This window comes from Bubalus bubalis, chromosome X, assembly GCF_019923935.1.
Source record: "Bubalus bubalis isolate 160015118507 breed Murrah chromosome X, NDDB_SH_1, whole genome shotgun sequence".
NCBI classification, from domain to species: domain Eukaryota; kingdom Metazoa; phylum Chordata; class Mammalia; order Artiodactyla; family Bovidae; genus Bubalus; species Bubalus bubalis.
Genome location: NC_059181.1, coordinates 23,347,495 through 23,369,710, shown reverse-complemented (window position 1 = coordinate 23,369,710; position 22,216 = coordinate 23,347,495). Strand labels below are relative to the sequence as shown.

Sequence of the window (22,216 nt, the reverse complement as noted above, 5' to 3'; positions counted from 1 at the left end):
AGACTGATACCTCTTTCAACTGTGAAGTATTTCCCAATAGTGGTTGAAAAGGCTCATCCATGACTATGGTTGGGGTATGATGGGGGTCACAGAAGGGGCTCTTAGGCCAGTTTGGAGAACTAGGAAAATTCCAGGAGACAATACTGGGGGTGGGGGGAGTCAGGTGAGGAAGGAAAGGGATATGGTATAAAGAGCAGCAGGTACAGACTATTCTAGGACACAGAAATCCCACACAGCAGGCAAGAGAAGCCTTGTTAAGGAATTTGGACTGTAAGTTGCATGCAGCAGCCACTGTGGGTTTTCTATACTGAAGAACTGATGTCCGAAGCCATCATTCAGGTCGCCATGTGAGGGATGACAGCTGAGGAATCAATGAAGAGGTTGGTGTTGGGAGCAGGAAGGGCTCAAAGGTGGGAGTTGTGAGAAGATAGCTTGTCTAGTTTAGGAGGAGAAAATGAGTAAGACTTGGTGAGGAAAGTAAGGAGGGGAGGGGACTCAAGGCGGGCTCTCAGATTTCTGGTTTTGATGGGACCATGAATCAAGTCAGGGAATAAAATCCTGCAAGGAATGGATACAGTAAGGCACAGGGGGGTGGCTCCGGGATAGGCAGGCCCACCATTCATCCAATTCCAGAGCACTGGCTATGAGGCTGTGCTTCAGGGAGGTCCCTGGAAGCTGTACAATAGAGCCGTCCTGGGTTTAATTTCCAAAGCCTCATGAAATCACACTTGCCAGCCCACCTGGCACCAGCAAGTTACAAAACAGTCAAAGAGGTAAGAGCATCTAACCAAATGGTCTTGCCCTAGAGCTTAAGTAGATGAGATACCATTTCTAAGACTGCTGACATCTTCACCTGAGCAACGAACACACGGCAGTTTGCTACTCAAGCAGCTGTGCAAGTTTCAGCTCTTTGATAAGTGGAGCATATTAATATTGCCACCTCCCAAGAGACCAGTACCATTTTCCCAGTGCAAGCCAATCCCTGAGTATCTCGGTGGTAAATCTGGCTCCAAGTCTGACAGTTTAATACTTAGTCCTCAAGAAACCATTTGGAAAGATTCAGTTTGTACCTGCCCTTCGATTCAGATATGGATCTGAATAAAGGCAACTGTTTAAGGGTGTATACTGTCTTTTTTCTGAATCTGACATGCCTTGTCCTGCCTGGCCCCACAGTGCAGAAGGGCTCAAATAGCACAGAGGAAACGGGAGCCCTCCTGGCTCTCTGTGAGTCTGGATTCATAATAAAAGTTCATTCAGAGGAGGACCTGCAACTTAGCCTTGATTCCTCCTTTCTCTCAAACGCCACGTCCATCCATCATCAAGTTCATGTCAAAGTATAAGTAAAAAGAACTGACTTCTCTCCTTCTCCACACCTGCCCTGGATAGACTGAGCTTCAGGTCTTCTACACTCCCTACTCTGGCCCTGGCCACATCCACACACGTGCAGGCTTTTCTCCATATAAACCACATGGTTCCTGTTCAAATGTAAACCCAATCATGGCCCCACTCTACCCTTACCCCTGCACCCCACACTGAAAATCCTCCCCTGCCTTGCCACTGTTCTTAAAGTAAGGTCTCAACTCCTCAACGCAGCTTTCAAGGTCCCTCACTGTCCAGCCTTTGCCTTTTCTCCAACTTGATTTCCAGCCACTCTTGTCATCTGACTACTCTGCTACAACCACTCAGGTCTCCTCCTTTCTCTCCCCGGGCCTCTGCACTTCTGGGTTCCTCAGGCTGAAATACTCTTTCCTCAGCTCTGAACATACCTCAAAACCCAGCCCAATGGTCATTTCCTCAGATAGGCCTTCCCTGGTCACCCCCCAAATAACTGCCTTTACCCCACTAGAATGAAAGCTCCACCAGGACAGGGAATTTGCCCAGCTTGTTCACCCCATCTCAGGGCCTGGCATGTAGCAGGTGTTCACACTGCTGAAGGAACCAATTAGTGATTGATTTCACTTTAAGTGCATTCCAATATGTTCAGATACATCGATGGTGAATTCCAAGCACACACTGCGAAACTACAAATAACCAGTTTTCGGAATAAGAGTCTGTAAAGATTATTCACACCACAAACTCTCTCCATCCAGGTGACTCACGAACTTTACAGTAAGTGAGTGTTGTTCTCTTACTATGTACATGAGGGCAGAGCCTGTGCCAATTACAATCACTAAAGCACTTCAGGAGAAGGTGCCATTCTGTGTTAAAGACATTGAGTTACTGTATGTAAATATATGATTACCTGGTTGGCTGTACGGATCTTCATAAGCATCCAGCCAATAAAACTGAAAGACTTGTTCCTCATCAGCTCCTTTTACCAGTGGGAGGTGACTGGAATCCACTTGAACTTCCAGGGCTGAGAAACTGCTGTCATCTTCCTGATCCATGTCCCAACAAGAGACATCTGGGAGAAAACTTGCTCTGCAAAAATCACATTTTCAAAAACCTTACAAAATCCAACAGAGTAAGTATAGCGCTACTTGGCCGAGAAGTCATAAAATGCTCTTACGAGGAGGATGTGGTCCCTTTCCCAGAATCAGCCTTGTGTTTTGCCTCCTCTGCTGGCTCCCTCTCTTGGCACAAAGTCTTGGCAGCCACGGGCTCCACATCCACCTCCTCAGCTTCCATGGGCTCATCAAAGTCGCCATCTTCAAATTCCATTGCTCCCGACTCCTCCTTGTCATCTGTACACAGTGGCGGCCCGGGCTCTCCTGAGGGTGGCGTCACACATTCCCATCACGTGTTGCTGCCAGCAAGCACAAAAGCTTCCCCAACGGTGCAACAGCAGACTACCCCTGGCCCACGTGTTATTTGCCTTGCTCTTCAATTCCCAAATTGGATGTTTTTAACTTTTCCTGCTATGAATTCAAACCTTTCTCAGGGAAACTGCCTACTGCAAGCCCTTCAATTTCTCTTCCACTTCCTCCTTCATGGGGCCTCCATCTTTGACAGCACTGTGCAACTGCTTAACACCCTTGCAATTCTGCTTGACAGCAGACTTACCAGCAAATTCAGCACATGTAAGAGGAGCAGGAGTTAATGAAGGCTCTTTCCTTGAGGCTGGGGGAGTGGTTTTTCCTGAAGGAACTGCCTGTCAATGTTTTTAAATGTTTAGTCAGTTAGACCTGCATACTAAAAATATGCAACTGTCCTACCCTGACCAGAGATAATGACAGTTCCCATTTATAAAACGATTTTATGTATTATTAATGTAACAGCTTCAATTATTTTACTGTTACCTAGGTTTACAGGGGAAAAAAAAAAAAAAAACACTTGTTTCCAGGAAGAAAATGATTGCATTTAGCACAGTTGTAATACCTATAATAAACACATACCAGTTACTACAAAATTTACTATGAAAAAAGCAGGCACATGCTATTTTTGAAATGTATGAAACTATATAATGAAACAGGAGTCCTAATTAAAAACAAAAACAAGAACAAATTCAAAGGCATTTCACTCACATAGAAAAGCAACAATGTTAAGTTTTAAGCAATAATGTAAATCAAGACTGAAGGTATTTCCACACACTATACCTTGGGGGTGTGCACAGAGAAAGGATTCAGTGAAGCTCCGCTGGATCTTTTCTTTTTTGGTATTATTACAGGTGGTGGAGTTATTTGTGGTGTCTAGGAGGGGGTAGACAGACATTCACTGCCATGCTTGTTTTACCACAAGACACAAAAAGTACATTTCTTCCCCCAATGAAGCCCAATGAGCAAAGCACTTTTTTCCCTCCCTGCTCCCCCCACAGATCTATGTTCATGCAGTGAGGTTACTATAGTAACAATACCACAGACTCACTAGAAAACCAGAATAGATACTGACTCCACCCCTCATCAATTTTTTTTCTTTTTAAAACTTAACATACTTCTCCCTTACCCTTCCAGAATATTACATTTCCAAAACTGTCAAGCCCTAACTACACAGTGTTGGTTAGTGATTTTAATTGAGGATCACTTAGAAAGAAGCACATCTCTAACTGAGAGTTCAGTCTTGCTGTAAAACAGCCCAATTGTAAATTCCAGTACAGCTGAACCTGTCTGAGTTGTACTAGGGACAGCTCACCAACTCTTCCCTCACCCCCACTTGGAATTCAGGACGAGGATCTCACGCCTGACAGGCTTCAATCTATTTCAGGCACATACACGGCAGCAACTGAGCGCAAGCAGCGTGCCTTCTCAGCACTGACTCGTGTGTATTCTGACTACCTCAAACATAGCCCCACACAGCCCAATCCACAGTCAGCAGAGCCTAGAGTGGCTAGAAACTATTCACCTAAAATGGTGAGAAGAAACCAATTTGAAGGGCTGCTTTTGGTTTGGAGGTTTGTTTTGGCTGGGGTTTTGGTGGTGGGGTTGTCACTGGATTTTGTTGCGTATTCTAGCAATTAAGTCTGTTTCATATTAATTACTAAATTGTTTCTTCAGCCCATGTCCACCTGAATATTTGACAACTCCTAGAGATTCACTTACCTCAGTGTTCAGGTCCTGTAGAATGTCACCTAACAGATCATCCTTGGACAAGTCAACAGCTTTCTGGAAATTAAAAAGGCAGAGAGAATGAGAAAGTTCTGCACTTCACATTTTCAGAGTAAGGATCAGGGAAAGGAAGACCCCGGCCAGTCATTCTTCAACCCTCACTCTGAGGACTTCTCTACTATTCACAGATCTTTACCATGACCGACCTGAACATAACTCCTAAACCCCAAGCCCCTGCCCTCTGTTTTCTGCTTTATTCCATAATCCTCCTGCTAATCACCAAAATAAACACAGTCAGTTCAGCTTTCTGGTTTTCTCTTTTATCTCCAAGTCACAACCACTGAGATAGGAGATGCCTCAATCTACCTAGAAATCTACACTGAACTTAGTGACTGAGACTGGGAAAGTAATACTCAAATATTTGAGTTCAAACATATTGGGACCTCCCTGGCAGTCCAGTGGTTAGGACGTGGTACTTTCACTGAGAGGGCCTGGGTTTGATCCCTGTTCAGGGAACTAAGACCCCACAAGCCATGCAGTGTGACCAAAAAATATATAAAAAATAAAAAACAAAACAATAATATACTGAGCATCTATTATCTATATAATCAAATGTTAAATATAATCAAAGATCAAGCTCATCTGAAACCAGGGGACTAGCCTGGCAGCCTTCAGGAGATCATTTGTTTAGAGCTACGGGGAATCTGACAAAAAAGGTAAACTATGAACAAACAGGAATCTTTGCTGCACAAAGGAAAAGGCAAATATAAGAAAACATGAGACTCACATCTACGGTTTTCCTCCCAGCACTGGCAATGAACATTGATTTGATGTTGTTCGGTTTTGTCACAGCAGCCCTCTTGACAGTCCTCTTATCTTTGTTGCATGCTTTATCATCTTTTCCTGTTGGAAGAGAATTTATTTAGAAACACGCAACAGCAAAAATCAAAATGGAAAACCAAAAAAAGCATGGTCACCTGCCCTCTGTATATGAGACTCTGACAAGCAAAATGTTAAAAATTCAAAACACAAAACTGAAATTTTATGCAAGGTACATAGGAAATAATCTTTTAAATAGGCTGAATTCAGGGAAACTTGGACTGAATGTTACTATAAAAATGGAAGAAAGGCCAGTAAAATATCAAGATGAGTTATTGAGGCTGTTTGATCGTTATTGTTAATGTGAACAAGAAAGCTTTTTAAAAGGTGGGGTTTATTTTCCCATAGAAATAAAAAGATCAAGCTCCTCTGGAACCAGGGGATTAGCTTTGCAGCCTTCATGAGATCATCATTTTAGTGTGATACTGACCCTGACAAGAAAACTGAACTATGAAGAAAGAAGACTACCGGTTGTGATATTGTAGCATCCTAGTTTCCATTTTATGAGCAATAGTAACTGGACATGTAACAACAGGTCCCAGCAACACTAAACAGCATGCAGACATTTGCTCCATAAAGAACAACTTGTGCCATGTTTTCTCTTCTGGGCATGTAGAAACTACCTGCAAACTCCTCTACTACTGTCAATTTTACTCTCGCTTTCTGACTCAACCCAGAGCAGCCTGCACCTACAAAAGACCCAGAGTGAATAGATAACATAGTGTGGTAGTGGCATACGAATAGACAAACAGACCAGATGAAATACAATATGGAGTCCAGAAAAAGCCCAAATTACTTATGGAAATTTAACACAGAATAAAAGCGACATCTCAAATCACTGAGAAAAAAATGAACGTTTTCATAGTGTTGGCTACTCATTTGTGGCTTCCCTGGTGGCTTGATGGTAAATCATCTGCTTGCAATGCAGGAGACCTGGGTTCAATCCCTGGATTGGGAAGAGCCCCTGGAGAAGGGAATGGCAACCCATTCCAGTATTCTTGCCTGGAGAATTTCATGGACAGATGAGCCTGGCAGGCTATAGTCCAAGGGGTCAAAGAGTCGGACACAACTGAGCTATTAACACTTTCACCCATTTGTAAAGAAATAAATCAGTATAAACACCATACGGGAGAATTCCCTGGTTGTCCAGTGGTTAGGACTCAGTACTTTCACCACCAGGGGTCCGGGTTCAATCCCTGGTTGGGAAACTAAGATCCTGCAAATCACAAGGTGAACTCCAAACAGATCACAGGTCAAAATTTTTAAAATGAAGTTATACAAGTACTTTAATAAAAAAGGCAAATTCCTTGTAACCTGGCTGTGGGGAAAGTCTTTCTAACTATGATTCAAAATCCATCTGCAAGAAAAAAGAAAGGAATGATAAATGCAATTATATCAGAAACAGGTTTAAAGACCAAAGAGGAGAAAATTTTTGCAATATGTTTTGCAGAGGAAAAAAACAACTTCACTGGTATTAAAAAAAAAAAATGCAGAACCCAAAGGGAATGTGGGCAATAAACATGAACACATGGTTCATGTTAAAAAATATATAACTATGAAGTTTTATGAAAGATGCCCAACTTCATGTGTAAAAGAAATGCAAATGTCATTTCTCATATATTAGAGGGTCAAAAATTTTAAAAGCTTGACAATACATTTTCTTGGCGAGGCCATGGTGTCTAAATGGACACTCAAATGTTGCTCACAGGAGTGTAAAATGGCACAATTCCTATGGACAAGAATTTGGCACTATCTCATGAAACTTTATGTGCATGTACTCTCTAAGCCAGCAATCCCACCTCTACAAATTTTCCCTGAGGAAAATACTGTATGCAGTTATTCAATGTGGTATCATCTGCAAGAGCTAATTACTGAAAATCTAAATGTCCACTCAAGTAAACCATCTGAACAAACCATGGTACAACCATTGATGGAATACTATGCAGCCATACAGAAATGAGCAAGCAAGGAAGAACGCTCTCTAAGTGCAGATATGAAGTGATTTTCAGGATATCTTCTTAAGTGAAAAAATGCCAAGTACAAAAGCATCTACAGAAAATATCTTTTGTGTAAGAAAGAAAAGGAAATTAAAATATGTATACAGAATTCCATTTCTGGGCATACGCCCAAAAGAATTAAAAACAAGTGTTCAAACAAAAACTGGTACACAAAACTTCATATCAGCACTGTTCACAGTAATTGAAAGAAGGAAACAACCCAAGTGGCCTATAACTAATAAATGAATAAATGAAATGTGGTCTATCCTTGCAATCTGATAGTATCCTTGCAATCTGATAGTAGCCCTGAAAAGGAATGAAATACTGATTCACGCTGTAACACGAATGAACCTTGAAAACACTATGCTAAATGAAACAGGCCAGAAACAAATAGTCACATATTGCATAATTCCAACTCTATGAAATACTCAAAACAGGCAAATCCAGAGACAGAAAGCATATCAGTAGTTGCCAGAGCTGAGGGAAGGAAGACTGAGGAATGACTGCTTAATGAGTATGGGTTTCCATCTGGGATGAGAAAATGTTCTGGTCATGAGTACAAACACTGTTGATGCACGAAATGTCACAGATGATAAATTTTCTGTTATATATTTTTAATGTGCCTAAGAATATGAAAAGATATAGCACATTTGTGAAAACATAAGACAGGGGAATTTAATTTTGTCAAGAGATCATTTGGAGCAGTTTGAAGAGCAAATATAGGCAATGGTCAAAATGTTTAGTAAACAAAATTCAGGTCCTAATAAAGAGCCTCAAAAGAGAAGGTCAATACTGGTTTGACTAGCAAGGAAGGCTTCACTAAGGGGCTTTAATATCACCAGTCTACATTAGGAGGTATAAGACAGAAGAACAACAGGAAACAAAGAAAGAACAGGAGTCAACATTTGAGATGAAAATTTTCCACAATTTTAGAGCTCCTGTTTTGATTTATTTGTTTATGTAGGTTTTTGGGTTTGTTTGTTTTTTTTTCGGCCAAACACTTGTGGCTTGCGGGATCTTAGATCTTACTCCCCCATCAGGGATGGAACCCATGCCCTTGGCAGTGAAAGTGTGAAATCCTAACCACTGGACAGCCAAGGAATTCCCTTATCCCTTTAAAAATGTCAGTGTCATGAAAGACCAGATGGGGAAGAGAGGAGGGATGGTGCTGCTCTGCTAAATAAGACTAGAGAGACATGAAAATCCAAGTGGAGACTGCACTTCTAAAAACAGCTATAACAGGTATTATTGGACTAACTGGGGGATCTTAATCAGGATAAAATCTTAGATAATATCATGAAAATGGTACTGCAGCTAAGGAGACAAGCCCTTGTTCTTATGAGATCACCACTGAAACATGGAGAGGTAAGTGTCATGCTGTCTACAACTTAGTTTCAATTAATTCACCAAAAACAAAGCCTGTGTGTATATGTCTGGGAAGGTAGAAGAGGGACAAAGTAAACAAATGTTACAAAATGTCAACAATCTACAAATTAAGGTCCAGACTTTCTGAAAAGGGTGAGAGAGCAGATTTCAGGCTTTGTGGCCACATGTCTCTTAAGCTGTTGCATATTCTTCTTTCCACTTTTCTTCTTTTTTTAAACACTCATTAAAAAGGTAAAAGCCTACCATTCTTAGCTTGAGCTATATAGTGCAGGTATGATTTCCTTCTGAGGTAAGGAAAGTTATCATGGTGATGGCTGTACTACTGTGACTATACTAAAAGCCACTAAAATGTTCACTTTAGTGGAATTGTATGGTATGTTAATTATATCTCAGTAAAGCTATTCTAAAATAAACCAGCTCGAAGTGAGCCACAGAATGTTGGCCAGTGATCTATCACTTGGTGGTAATAATGAACTAAATAAAAAAAAAAATATGAAGAAAATTTCCGCCTCTCATTTTACAGGAACGAAATCGGGTTTGTTGACTCAAAATTTTTTTTGCCAATGATTGTGATAGCTATGAGAATATAACACATTCATTCATATCGTTTTAAATTTCAATTAAACAGAGCAAGTTGACAGAAAATCGAAGCCTTGTTATTGTACTGTGCTTCTATCAAAGAGCTAAAATCCTAAGTAACTTCAGCAGGAATGAAAAGACATCACTTATGCTTGTAGCCCTCAAAATCAGCAAATCTAAAATGACCACAGCACTGAAAATTCTAAAATAAGTAAGACTAAACTCTTTGGATAGAGAGATGTGATACTTCATTTCCTGGTTGTTTTTGCTTTCTGTGTTTAATTTTCTACATACCTACACTACTTTCAATATTAGAACATTTTCTATACTCAAACACAATTGTGGTAGGTCCATTTTCCCTGAAGAAACTGTGTCAAAGTACCAAGTCACCTGAAATTTTAGACAATTCCTTAAATCTCAAAATGGCCCTCTTAAAAACAAAATGCAGGTACCTTTCTCATGGGAATCAAAAGCATCATCTTCAAGGTCATCATCAAAAATTTCCCGGCCATCCTCCACATAGCCAATACCATCTGCAGGAACAAAATTTCATATTAGGATCAAATTTCTAAATGTAGCCAATATTTTGCCCATGACAAAAAAACAAAAATCCCCAATCAGATGCTCTCCTGGTCCACATCATTTTAAAATGCAGCAGAATCCTGTTCAACCAAAAGTCAGATGAAACACAGCCCTCACACAGGTTTTCTGAGTCAAAACCAAAAGATATACAGCTGACCCTCACACAACTTGGTAGTTAACCCACGTATAACTTACAGTCAGCCATCAGTATCTACAGCTCCACTACAACTGCGGATTCAAACAACCACAGATGGTGTATTACTATTGTATTTATTATCAAAAAATAGCCACACACATATAAGTGGATCCAAGCAGTTTAAACCCATGCTGTTCAAGGATAAGCAGCTATTTATTATGCCTATTTAGGCTAACTAGGAAATAATTTGGCCCACAGGATCAAAGTTTGCCACAATAGGATGCTTTACAGTACTTCTTCTCTGCTGCTGCTGCTGCTGCTAAGTCACTTCAGTCGTGTGCGACTCTGTGCGACCCCATAGACGGCAGCCCACCAGGCTCCCCCATCCCTGGGATTCTCCAGGCAAGAACACTGGAGTGGGTTGCCATTTCCTTCTCCAATGCATGAAAGTGAAAAGTCAAAGTGAAGTCGCTCAGTCGTGTCCGACTCTTTGCAACCCCATGGACTGCAGCCTACCAGGCTCCTCCATCCATGGGAGTTTCCAGGCAAGAGTACTGGAGTGGGTTGCCATTGCCTTCTCCGACTTCTACTCTACCAGAAGAATAAAAAGAATCAAGATCACCAGAAGTCCAGAAAAGCAACTTAGTCTGCAAGTTCAAGTTGGGAATAGAGCCAAGTTCAATTACAGAAGTAGGAACATAAACAGTGGCAGGCACAGTCTACACCCCCTTTCTCTGCTGCGTGGTTGGCACTCACACCCCCAAGAAGTCACATCCCACAAACAGGAACCACCGAGCTTTCCACAAGGGCTATAAGAACATGGGGACCAGCCTCTGTCTACCCAGGGCTTTCCACTGCCCAAGTCACTCTTCATGAGTACAGTCTTGTGTAATCCTCACAGCCATTCTATGACATATTTCCTCTACCCCATCACATGGAGACAGCCCAGAGGTATGAGATTCCTCCAAACTCCTACACAGTCACTTCCTGGAGGATTTATACTATAGTCTGAGGTATATGTCTGGTTTCTCCAAAATGCCCCTCAATAAAACTTTCCATTGTTCTGCTTCCACACCCTCAAATCATGCATTTAAGAAAAATCCAAACCAAAGGTGCCTTACATCTATCTGCCCAAGCAAAGAAGCAACTTTGTTACATAAGAACTTATGAAAAGCTACTGACACAGTGTCTGGCAGGTGGCTTCTTCCCACATACCGTCATCCACGATCCAGTCGTCATCCTGGCGGGCCTGAACCAGCTTTGAGTACTGTTCCTCATCAACTTCTTCATAAACACTTGTGAAGTCCTCTACCTGCCATCATACAAGTTTGAGAAAGCTCAAAGTGGAGTGAAAGTGTTAAACAATTCTGATGAAAAAATTGTCAAATTCAAAGTGGAATGGCAGCCTGAAGGAGTTAGCTGCAACCAAATCATGAGTTCTGACATTCAACACCACTGCAGGGTTTTCCTTAAATAGACATCAATTAACTTAGTATTCCTTTTAGGTGGGTGTTAACATAAGATATTAAATGATTCCATTAGCATAATACACTTGTCACACCATCAATTACTCATCTACTTCATAAAAAACAAACTGAATTATAGCCAATTCTTCATTAGCTGCTTTGGGGATTAGTCATTTGTAATTTCAAGATTGGTTTCTCCTGTACTTGGCAAACCTGTGAGACATGCTGCCTCCCTTTCCGCTAGCTGATGGTGCCCCACAAAAAGACAATAATCTCCATAACTGTTCAACCGATCAAATGAAATTCCAAAGGAAAATCTCCCCCATCCATCCCCCTCCAAAAACCAGGAAAACAAACACAGTCTATATCCTACAGGTGCACTACAAATGGTTTTAGAGTAATCCTTGTTTGTATTACCACTGATCCATAACCATTTTGGGGTGTTAAAAACCAAGTGCAAGAGCAGAGTGGCAAGACCTGTAATTACACAGGCTGCCTGACCATCAGAAGGTCAAAATTCCGCGAACTACTGACATGAAGAGAGCAGACCACCTAAGCACAGTTAAAGCACAGAGAGACACACACCACTGCCACAGCTGCCATGGTGACAGGCCATTAATGTCCCAGGTGAGAATTTGGTGGGCTGGTTATCAAGAACTTAAACATACCCTGCTAAAAATTCCCCTCTTCTCTTGACAGTTCTGCATTTCCAAGTGAGGGGTGGAAGAAATGACCAGCTCCATCTGAAGACCTAAGACTCTAGGGGAAAAAACACCTGGGCACAGAGCTTTGAGAGCCTGATGGGCAGAGTTGACTGGATTTCTGCCACACCTACAGGGATTATAGTAATTGCAGGATTAGGCTGAGCTGTCACCTCCTGTTTAATTTGCTCTACAGGGATCACTGGCGAATACTGATTAGGCCTTTGATCACTTGGTAACAGAAATTACCTGCCCTACCAAATTAAGTTTTTTGAGAACCCAAGCACAAACTGGTCCAACTAATATTACTGTCCTGACCAATGTTCTCTTCCAGGGTAGAGGGAACTGGCAAGGTTAGTTTTGTTGCCTGAAGTCTATTAGGCATACTCTGCCTCTCATTTAAGCAACTCATTTACAGACTATCAAAAAGACACCAGAAAACTATTTTTAAAAATCATTTTGAGTTAAAAAGTCATTTTTACTCGATCTCTAAAACATTGCTACTGCTCAGCTTGAACTCTTAGAGCCATGCCATTAACATCAGTGATTAATGGGAAATCAGTCACATTGTGTCAACATCTGAAATGCCCCACAGAACTCCTTTACAGAAGTACCTACATTAAAAATGCTTTAGTCAATGATTTACTGTAATCCTTTTAGCAACCCTTTATGATCCGGCTGACTCCCTTAACTTGAAGGAATGGTGCCAAATGACAAGAATCCTCTTCTACTTGCTTAATAGCCCAATACAGAATGGGCCACGGTTAACAGGCATATTCTCAAACAAGGCTGCCTGGGTTCCAATCAAGGCTCTGCCACTGTGACCTCAGATACCTTCCATGCGAAATGCTGTTAATCATAGTGTCTAACTTCAGATGATTATTGGAAAGATTAAAGAACGGAACATGTTAAAGCACTTAGAACAGTGTTAGCCAAAAAACTGCATTAGTTGCTGTTATTATTATTATTTTCTCATATTAATTAATGGCTTTCCAGCCGTGAGGCTATGAAGACATTAATATTCAGGGAGCACCCTGGAGGTGAAGCTCGACAACGTTATACAGATGGCAGCCACTCTGCTTTTTTACCAGGCCATCAGTAGTGGGTAGAAGGAAAGAGCCAAAAGGACAGCACATTCAGTCCACGCAGAACACAGCAGAGGGGAGGTCCAAGCCCCCACCAGGATCCCCTTGCATATGCGATTACGAAGTACAGTTCTCTCCAAGGAGAAGCAGTGCTCAGTCAGCTACACTGCTCAGCACCTCCTAAGTTAAAGCAAAAGCATCTCAAAGTTCCCTCAAAAGAGCCACGGAACTCAGCAGAGACGCAGTGAACTTAATAAGGCAAAAAAAAACATGACTACTTTCATTTCAGGATTTTAAAAGCATCAGTAAGGTAACTCACAGGAACTTTAAGGGGTGAGTAGTCTCCCAAAACCTGTAAATCTGCCTCATGCCCAAGTGTGCTTGAGATTAAGAAATCACTATTACAAGAAAATTAAAATATATGCATATTTCTAATCAGCAACAAAGGTGACATAAGATTACCTACAGGCCTTGAATTAGATGAATCACAGAGGGAAAAAATGGTTACTTACTTCATATTTATACTTCTCACCAGCTTTTGCCCTTTTCAGTCTTTCCAGAGCTTCCTGTCGCCCTTTCTTTGATTTCTTCTCTCTCCGGGATCGGGAAGCTACAAAACTCCTGGAATCTGACACAGCTGAAAAGAAGCCAAATTTATATGAGACATTACAAAATTGTCAGCCATTTTCCCTTAAAAACAAAGCAACAGTTTTTAGCCAGTATTAATATACAAGTTCAATGTTATACAAAATCTGCAGCTCCTGTGGCTCTGCGGAAATTCTCAGCTGAAGCAACTGTTATTTTTTTTCCTCTAGGAGAAAAATTCCAAATTCAACTGATATCCCCTGGAGACACTCAAGGGAGACCAGCCTAGTCCATAACCTTTCCAAGCAAAATGACAGGCCATTAAGTGATTATAAAAGGACAATTCATTTTGTATTCTATTAATCAACATTTGAAAGGCTTTGAGGAGCACCTGCTCTTTACAAATTACCTACCCCTCTGAGAGACACAAAGATAAGACAGGGCCCCAGACTCATAGAACTTACAATCTGACAGGGGAGATTCCTGGCAGACCTCGGAGATACTAGTGGGTTCAGTTCCAGACCATAACCAATAAAGTGAATATTACAATCAAGTGAACCATGTGAATTTTTTAAAATTTCCCAGGGCATATAAAAGTTATGCTTACACTACACTATAGTCTATTAAGTATGCAAAAGCATTATATCTTCAAAAATTCTTGATTGCTAAAAATGTTAACCATAATTTGAGCCTTCAGTGAGTTGTAGTAGTAACATCCAAGATCCCTGATCATAGATCACTGTAACAAATATTGAAAAATGTGAGAATTCCCAAAATGTGACACAGGGACATGAAGTAATAAGCGAAGTCTGTTGGGGAAATGGTGCCAACAAACTTGCTTGATGCAGGGTTGCCACAACCTTCAATTTGTTAAAAAAAATTTTTTAAGTGCAGTATCTAAACCACAATAAAGCAAGGTATGCCTGTAAATAGCAACTAACTATAGAACAACTTTTAGAAGAAACACATGCCCCAACAGAAGTACAGATAAAATGCCTAGAATTTCAAAGGAAGGGTAAATTGGGGGTTGGGAGAATTTAACCAAGATGACTGAGGAGATTCTTGATTCCATCACTGATTTCCAGATCTCATGCTGCTGGTTATGACATTAGAGGAGGAGGATGAAAAACACAAAGATTAAAATGTGTTTTGTGGAAAATTAATGAAGTACCAGAGGGCCTCACTGGTCAGTCATTCAACTTTTGAATTATGCACACTTTGGGTCATCATAAACTGACCACCTCACACAGTTACTGAAAAGATTCCACCCACAGAATGAAGACTTTCATATGCCAGCTGATGAATACCCAAAGCAAGCAAGACAGAGCCACCTGCCAGCCACGAGTTGAGGCTCAGCATGACTGCCACTATGTCTGTGAAATTGAATATTGTATTGTATTTGGTGCTAATTACTTTATAAAAAGAAGTAAGCACAGAAAAGGAGAAGTATTGATAACAGGCATCCTAAAAGCTCCAACCCCACTGGAATGTTCATAACAACATTCAGCTCTTTGACTAAGTGTTGACTGAAACAGAAGATGCAATTTACAGAACATGTACCAAGTGCTGGCAATAAACTGTTACAATAGTTTCAACTGTTGCAATAGTTTCAACTGTTGTTGTTCACCTGTCTTAAAGGTGACTGTAGATACTTTTTTTCTAGCTTTCTGGAAATGGAATCTCTCTCTATAATATCTCAGTCTATTGTTTGACTTTCACATTTGACTTTTAAATCCATTTTCAGAAAAGCATTAAGGAATGCAGGTACTTAATGATGACAGCCACAAAATCTTGAGTGTCACTCAAATGATTTCAAAAAACTGTAAGCGGACCTACACAACAAGGTTTTGGAGATTACTGAACATGACCCCTGGGAGTGAAAAGCTGGCCTCAGTGTATTCCATTCAAGATCCCCCTGACTCCTTTGTCAGATTATCCTGACAACATCTATAGGTTTTCAAAAAGACTTACTCCACAGGCAACGACGTGCCACTCTAAGAGTTTGGGGTACAATTACAAAATAAGACAAAGCTGCGAGTTCTCAAGGGGCTCCCAGTCAAGGAAAGCAAAAAGACCTGAGGCTCCCACCATCATATAAAGATCGTGCCATATGAGAGGTAAGAACCCGGTACTGAGAACACATAGAAAAGGGAGCCATTAATTTTGCCTGGGAAATCAGACAAGGCTTCACAAGGGGAGGTTTCCAACACAGAAAGAGGAATAGAACTTCACTCTCAGAGTACAGGGCAACAAGGGGGCACAAGCAAAGGAAAAGGCATGAGCCAAACTACAAAGGGATGAAAATGCAAGGCGTATTCTGAAACCAAGAGGAAGTCAATGTGGAAGGTAAGCTGGACACGAGAGCATAGATAGAGTAGGAGAACGGAGATTAGAAGCAGCAACACAACCAGGCTCTGCCACTTACTGGGTGACATGAGACAACCGGTTAACCTTTCTGAGCCATGGTGGCCAGGTATCTTGTTTTTTTAAGTTGCCCAATATTCAAACTGTGAAATCCCTCCTCCCTTATGCCCCTGCAGCTAGGGCATGGGTATATAAAATAGGTCCTCCAATTACAAACATCTGCTCAGACTTTAAATCAGAAGCTAGCATGACAAGGAAAGGGGGAGGACTAACGGAAGATTCTAGAAGTAGCAAAAGCTACAGGAGGATTGAGTACCTGGAACAACAGTGCCAGCAATGTCCCAGGGTACCTGAAGGCTCTAACTTCAAGTACTTGCCATGGTTGGCAGTAACCTCCTCAATGAACCACTTTGGGGGCATGATTTGAAGCACTGTTCCTAGCTACACTGCTCGGAGGCTGGCTCTCCAGAGGTTCTGAACACCACGATACTCTTCTGATAAATTCCTGTTCAGTTTCAGTCAACTAGAGTTGGTTCCTATAGAGTACACCCAATGACTGAGACTAATGCACAGCCTCAGGGTCCTCATATGTGAAATGGGGATAATCATGTCTGCTTTATAAAGTTTAGAATTAAATGAAGATACCTGGCTTATTTTGTACTCATCAATACAGAACAAACTCATTTAATGTGTATGTGTAGAGATGCAGCATAATCACACACACATACGCCAACACCCCACACTAAGCACTAACAGGGTCTAGCTTCTAGAAAGCAAAAATAAAGCAAAGCCACTTATTCAGGGAAGCCTCAATATAGCACCACATATAATTACATGTTTACCATCTCAATTCCATATAGACAAAAAGCATGTCCAACTTACCTACCACTATAACACCAGAGCCTGATAGAATGCCTATACCTGGTAGGTATGTAACAAATATTTGCTGAATGAACACTGTACCTGCTTTTTTAAATCATTAAACTCTCCCTGATCCATGTTCATATACAGTAACAGCTATTTATAGGCCTTTCAAGTTTTTACTGCCAGCCCACCTTCTAACACTTAAGAGGGGGAGGGAAAGCTTAAATTTTCCTTTTTGGTATATGTCTCCAATGCTTCAAGTAGGTAAATTAGCCAAAAAGAATTAGCATGAAAAAAAATCCAGTTACTGAAGTTTAAAAATCTGGTTCACAATTACATCTGGAGTACCCACCCCCCACCCTCCCCCAAAGCAGACAGACAAGAGTCTGCAAGTCTTTCTGGTGACAATCTTTCAAACTTGGCAGGAAAAGAAAAATTCCAGTCACAAGTCCCAGCCACTACTTAATCAACACCATGACTTAAGAGGGATCTCAAGATTGCAGTATCCTCCGAAGAGTGATTTCTTGATGTTCACATAGGAGGAACAGTTTTTAGGGTGAAGAAAGGGTTTAGTGGCATGTCACTGATGGAGGACTGTAAAGACTATTCACGTACTCACATCCTACATCCCATTTGTAATCCAGGCTAGTCGACTCTCCAAAACAAATTGTCTTAAAAAGCGAAAGGCAAGAAGAACAAATTGAAATCTGTGATTCACAACTAGGGGAATGCAAAAGAATCTGATTAGGACGCAAGTTCTCATTAATGGTGATGTATTTGAGTGATAGGAGATGTGACGCTTGAGCTGAGAGAGTGAAGCACCTGATTTTAAGTTAGAAGTTCACTGAAGTGAAGTCACACGTTAGTTGCACACTGCTCAAAAATCAGAAAAATCCATTTACATTTCTATATTCTATTTTTGGAAATAGAAGATTACCACTGAAAACGGAGTAATATACAGGGCATGCGAAATGCTGCTAAACTGAAGCATTTTTTTTTTAGAAGCTTCACCTCAGATGACTAGATGAGCACTATTTCTATGCGGCCCTTTAAGAACTTTCCACAGACCCTGAAAGAAAAATCGTTAATGCATAAAGCAGAAACTCATTACCTAAAAAAAAGACAAAACGCGTTTGTATCTTCAGGTGACAGCTTTCTTTCCTGCTTCTTTACCATGTAACAACCTTCCCACCACTCCCAGCGGGAGTAAAGAAATACTTTGTCAAGACTGTCCCACCGGGGTCAGTGTAGTGAAGGTGTGTGCCCAGCACGTGGGATGAGAGTCACCAGAAGAAATAAAGAGGCAGACAAGTGCGGAGACCCGCAGTGACAGTGGTGAGGCAGCCTCCCAAACAAAAACCCCGCAGGGAGTTACTCGGGTTTGACAGGACCCAACGGCCCTGCAAGGAAGCCCTGTCCGAGGCCTGATAGGTTCCAGCCCTGGATGTCCGAGGTCCGCGCCCAAAGTGACCCGAGGAGCAACCCGGGGGCGCGCCTTCCTGAGGAAAAATAAAACAGAGTTCCTACAACCCGCAATTATGCCACAGTCCCCGCACTCCCAACCCGGGACCCTGCGCGCGGGACCATCTCTCACCGTTCGCCCCGGGCTCGCAATCCTCGCCATGCAAGGGCGCCATGGTGCTGGAGTCTTCCGATTCCGCGCCAACCAGCCCGAAACTAGCGCGGGGGCCGAGACAGACATCACCGAAAAAGCCAATCAGAGGCTCCAGAGGCTACGGACTTCCGCCCGAAAGTCCGCTGACTTGCCGCGAAGCGCGGCGCCCCACCCTCTGCCTTCCCGCAGGCGCGCATTTGGCGCCCGGTTATGACCCCTTAGGGAAAAGAACTAGCGGAGCAGGGGGGGGCGGGTCGGCAGTTGAGAGCAGAAAAAGGAAGCGGTCGGGCGCTGAAAAAGAGCCACCTGAAAACTCACTGCGCAGGCGCACCCATACTGCCAGGGAACGATCTGGGCTCGTTGGAGCAGGGGCTTCCTGGTTCTGAGGGTTGATTTTCCGACAAAAGAGGCGCGGGCGGCAGCTGGGTGGGCGTGGTTGAACGGGTTTCTGAGGAGCCTGGGAAAAATCACTGCCTCCTGCTGCCTATTCAGAGTCTTGCCTGATACTTTGTTTCTCTGAATTCTAGCACAGTCGCTGTGTGATTTATGGTATATGCACCAACTTAACCAAAAGATCAAAAGTACCATCACCAATTCCGGGCCTCCCGATGTGATGCCCTTCGGGAAAAATAACATCAACTACATAGTCTTCTTGCACATAAATGCCTGAATCTAACCATGAAGGAACAATCAGATGTATTTAAAACGTAGATTAATCTATAAAAATCTGGCCTGGGTTCCTGGAAAATGTCAATGTTATGAAACATTAAAAGGGAATTAGAGAAAAAAAAGGGGGGGCATGAGAGGGAGTTTATTTTCCACAATAAACTGTGGAAAATTCTGAAAGAGATGGACGTACCAGACCACCTGACCTGCCTCTTGAGAAACCTGTATGCAGGTCAGGAAGCAACAGTTAGAACTGGACATGGACCAACAGACTGGTTCCAAATAGGAAAAGGAGTACGTCAAGGCTGTATATTGTCACCCTGCGTATTTAATTTCTATGCAGAGTACATCATGAGAAATGCTGGGCTGGAGGAAGCACAAGCTGGAATCAAGATTGCCGGGAGAAATATCAATAACCTCAGATATGCAGATGACACCACCCTTATGGCAGAAAGCGAAGAAGAACTAAAGAGCCTCTTGATGTAAGTGAAAGAGGAGAGAGAAAAAGTTGGCTTAAAGCTCACCATTCAGAAAACTAAGATCATAGCATCCGGTCCCATCACTTCATGGCAAATAGATGGGGAAACAGTGGAAACAGTGGCTGACTTTATTTTCAGTCAGTTCAGTTGCTCAGTCGTGTCTTACTCTTTGCGACCCCATGAATTGCAGCACGCAAGGCCTCCCTGTCCATCACCAACTCCCGGAGTTCACTCAGACTCAAGTCCATCGAGTCAGTGATGCCATCCAGCCATCTCATCCTCTATCATCCCCTTCTCCTGCCCCCAAGCCCTCCCAGCATCAGAGTCTTTTCCAATGAGTCAACTCTTCTCATAAAGTGGCCAAAGTACTGAAGTTTCAGCTTTAGCATCATTCCTTCCAAAGAACACCCAAGACTGATCTCCTTTAGGATGGGCTGGTTGGATCCCCTTGCAGTCCAAGGGACTCTCAAGAATCTTCTCCAACACCACAGTTCAAAAGCATCAATTCTTCGGCGCTCAGTCTTCTTCACAGTCCAACTCTCACATCCATACATGACCACTGGAAAAACCATAGCCTTGACTAGACGGACCTTTGTTGGCAAAGTAATGTCTCTGCTTTTGAATATGCTATCTAGGTTGGTCATAACTTTCCTTCCAAGGAGTAAGCGTATTTTAATTTCATGGCTGCAGTCACCATCTGCAGTGATTTGGGAGCCCAAAAAAATAAAGTCTGACACTGTTTCCACTGTTTCCCTGTTTCCCATGAAGTGATGGGACCAGATGCCATGATCTTCGTTTTCTGAATGTTGAGCTTTAAGCCAACGTTTTCACTCTCCTCTTTCACTTTCATCAAGAGGCTTTTTAGTTCCTCTTCACTTTCTGCCATAAGGGTGGTGTCATCTGCATATCTGACTTTATTTTGGGGGCTCCAAAATCACTGCAGATAGTGACTGCAGCCAAGAAATTAAAAGACGCTTACTCCTTGGAAGGAAAGTTATGACCAGCCTAGATAGCATATTGAAAAGCAGAGACATTACTTTGCCAACAAAGGTCGTCAAGGCTATGGTTTTTCCAGTGGTCATGTATGGATGTGAGAGTTGGACTATAAAGAAAGCTGAGTGCCGAAGAATTGATGCTTTTGAACTGTGATGTTGGAGAAGACTCTTGAGAGTCCTTTGGACTGCAAGGAGATCCAATCAGTCCATCCTAAGGGAGATCAGTCCTGGGTGTTCATTGGAAGGACCGATGTTGAAGCTGAAACTACAATGCTTTGGCCACTGGATGCGAAGAGCTGACTCATTTGAAAAGACCCTGATCCTGGGAAAGATTGAGGGCAGGAGGAGAAGGGGATGACAGAGGATGAGATGGCTGGATGGCATCACCAACTCAATGGACATAAGTTTGGGTAAACTCCAGGAGTTGGTGATGGACAGGGAGGCCTGGCGTGCCGCAGTTCATGGGGTCACAAAGTGTCGGACACGACTGAGCGACTGAACTGAACTGAACTGAGAGGGACTTCCCTAGTAGTCCAGTGGCTAAGACTGAACTCCCAATGCAGGGGGCCTGGGTTCAATCCCTGCTTAGGGAACTAGATCCCACATGCTGCAACTAAAGAACCTGTGTGCCGCAACTGAGACCCAGTGAAGCCAAATAAGTAAAAATATTTTTAAAAGCGACATTAGGTTCTGGTGTTTGGTACAATGCATACAACGTATGCAAACTCATTTATCGTTTAACAATAAGACCAGAGACATAGGCATGTATATCTTAACTAGAGAACACTAGTTAAACCAAGAACTTCCAATGAGAATTAGTTCTAGATTTTATGTAGAATGGATGTGAGAGTTGGACTGTGAAGAAGGCTGAGTGCCGAAGAATTGCTGCTTTTGAACTATGGTGTTAGAGAAGACTCTTGAGAGTCCTTGGACTGCAAGGAGATCCAACCAGTCCATTCTGAAGGAGATCAGCCCTGGGATTTCTTTGGAAGGAATGATACTAAAGCTGAAACTCCAGTACTTTGGCCACCTCATGTGAAGAGTTGACTCATTGGAAAAGACTCTGATACTGGGAGGGATTGGGGGCAGGAGGAGAAGGGGACGACAGAGGATGAGATGGTTGGATGGCATCACTGACTCGATGGACTTGAGTCTGAGTGAACTCCGGGAGTTGGTGATGGACAGGGAGGCCTGGCGTGCTGCAATTCATGGGGTCACAAAGAGTCGGACATGACTGAGCGACTGATCTGATCTGATCTTTAACCATTGAGGCCAATACATCTGAACCCTTTTCTCAAACCCCACTAATGCACAATGCTCTTGGTTCCACTTCCCCCACACCCCCAGAGAACAAAG

At 42.4% G+C, this 22,216-nt stretch overlaps 1 protein-coding gene across 9 annotated transcripts in view; it reads right to left on the bottom strand.

Annotated features, from left to right (window-relative positions):
* Nucleotides 1-18,926, bottom strand: part of POLA1 (DNA polymerase alpha 1, catalytic subunit) — a 300,112-nt gene extending 281,186 nt beyond the window's left edge. For 5 of the 9 annotated variants that reach the window (XM_025276508.3, XM_044937314.2, XM_044937311.2 and 2 more), the window contains exons 1-10: nt 18,700-18,925; nt 13,805-13,929; nt 11,256-11,352; nt 9,775-9,855; nt 5,269-5,384; nt 4,476-4,538; nt 3,537-3,629; nt 3,004-3,091; nt 2,510-2,711; nt 2,243-2,421 (exon numbers count right to left, since the gene is read on the bottom strand). In XM_025276508.3, the coding sequence (XP_025132293.1) occupies nt 2,243-2,421; nt 2,510-2,711; nt 3,004-3,091; nt 3,537-3,629; nt 4,476-4,538; nt 5,269-5,384; nt 9,775-9,855; nt 11,256-11,352; nt 13,805-13,929; nt 18,700-18,742 (1,087 nt within the window). In that variant the 5' untranslated portion in view covers nt 18,743-18,925. Of the gene's footprint in view, nt 1-2,242; nt 2,422-2,509; nt 2,712-3,003; nt 3,092-3,536; nt 3,630-4,475; nt 4,539-5,268; nt 5,385-9,774; nt 9,856-11,255; nt 11,353-13,804; nt 13,930-18,699 lie in introns of all 9 variants that reach the window. The other 4 variants (XM_025276507.3, XM_044937315.2, XM_025276509.3 and 1 more) reach the window with 3 other exon arrangements.
* Between the last annotated feature and the right edge of the window lie 3,290 nt (nt 18,927-22,216).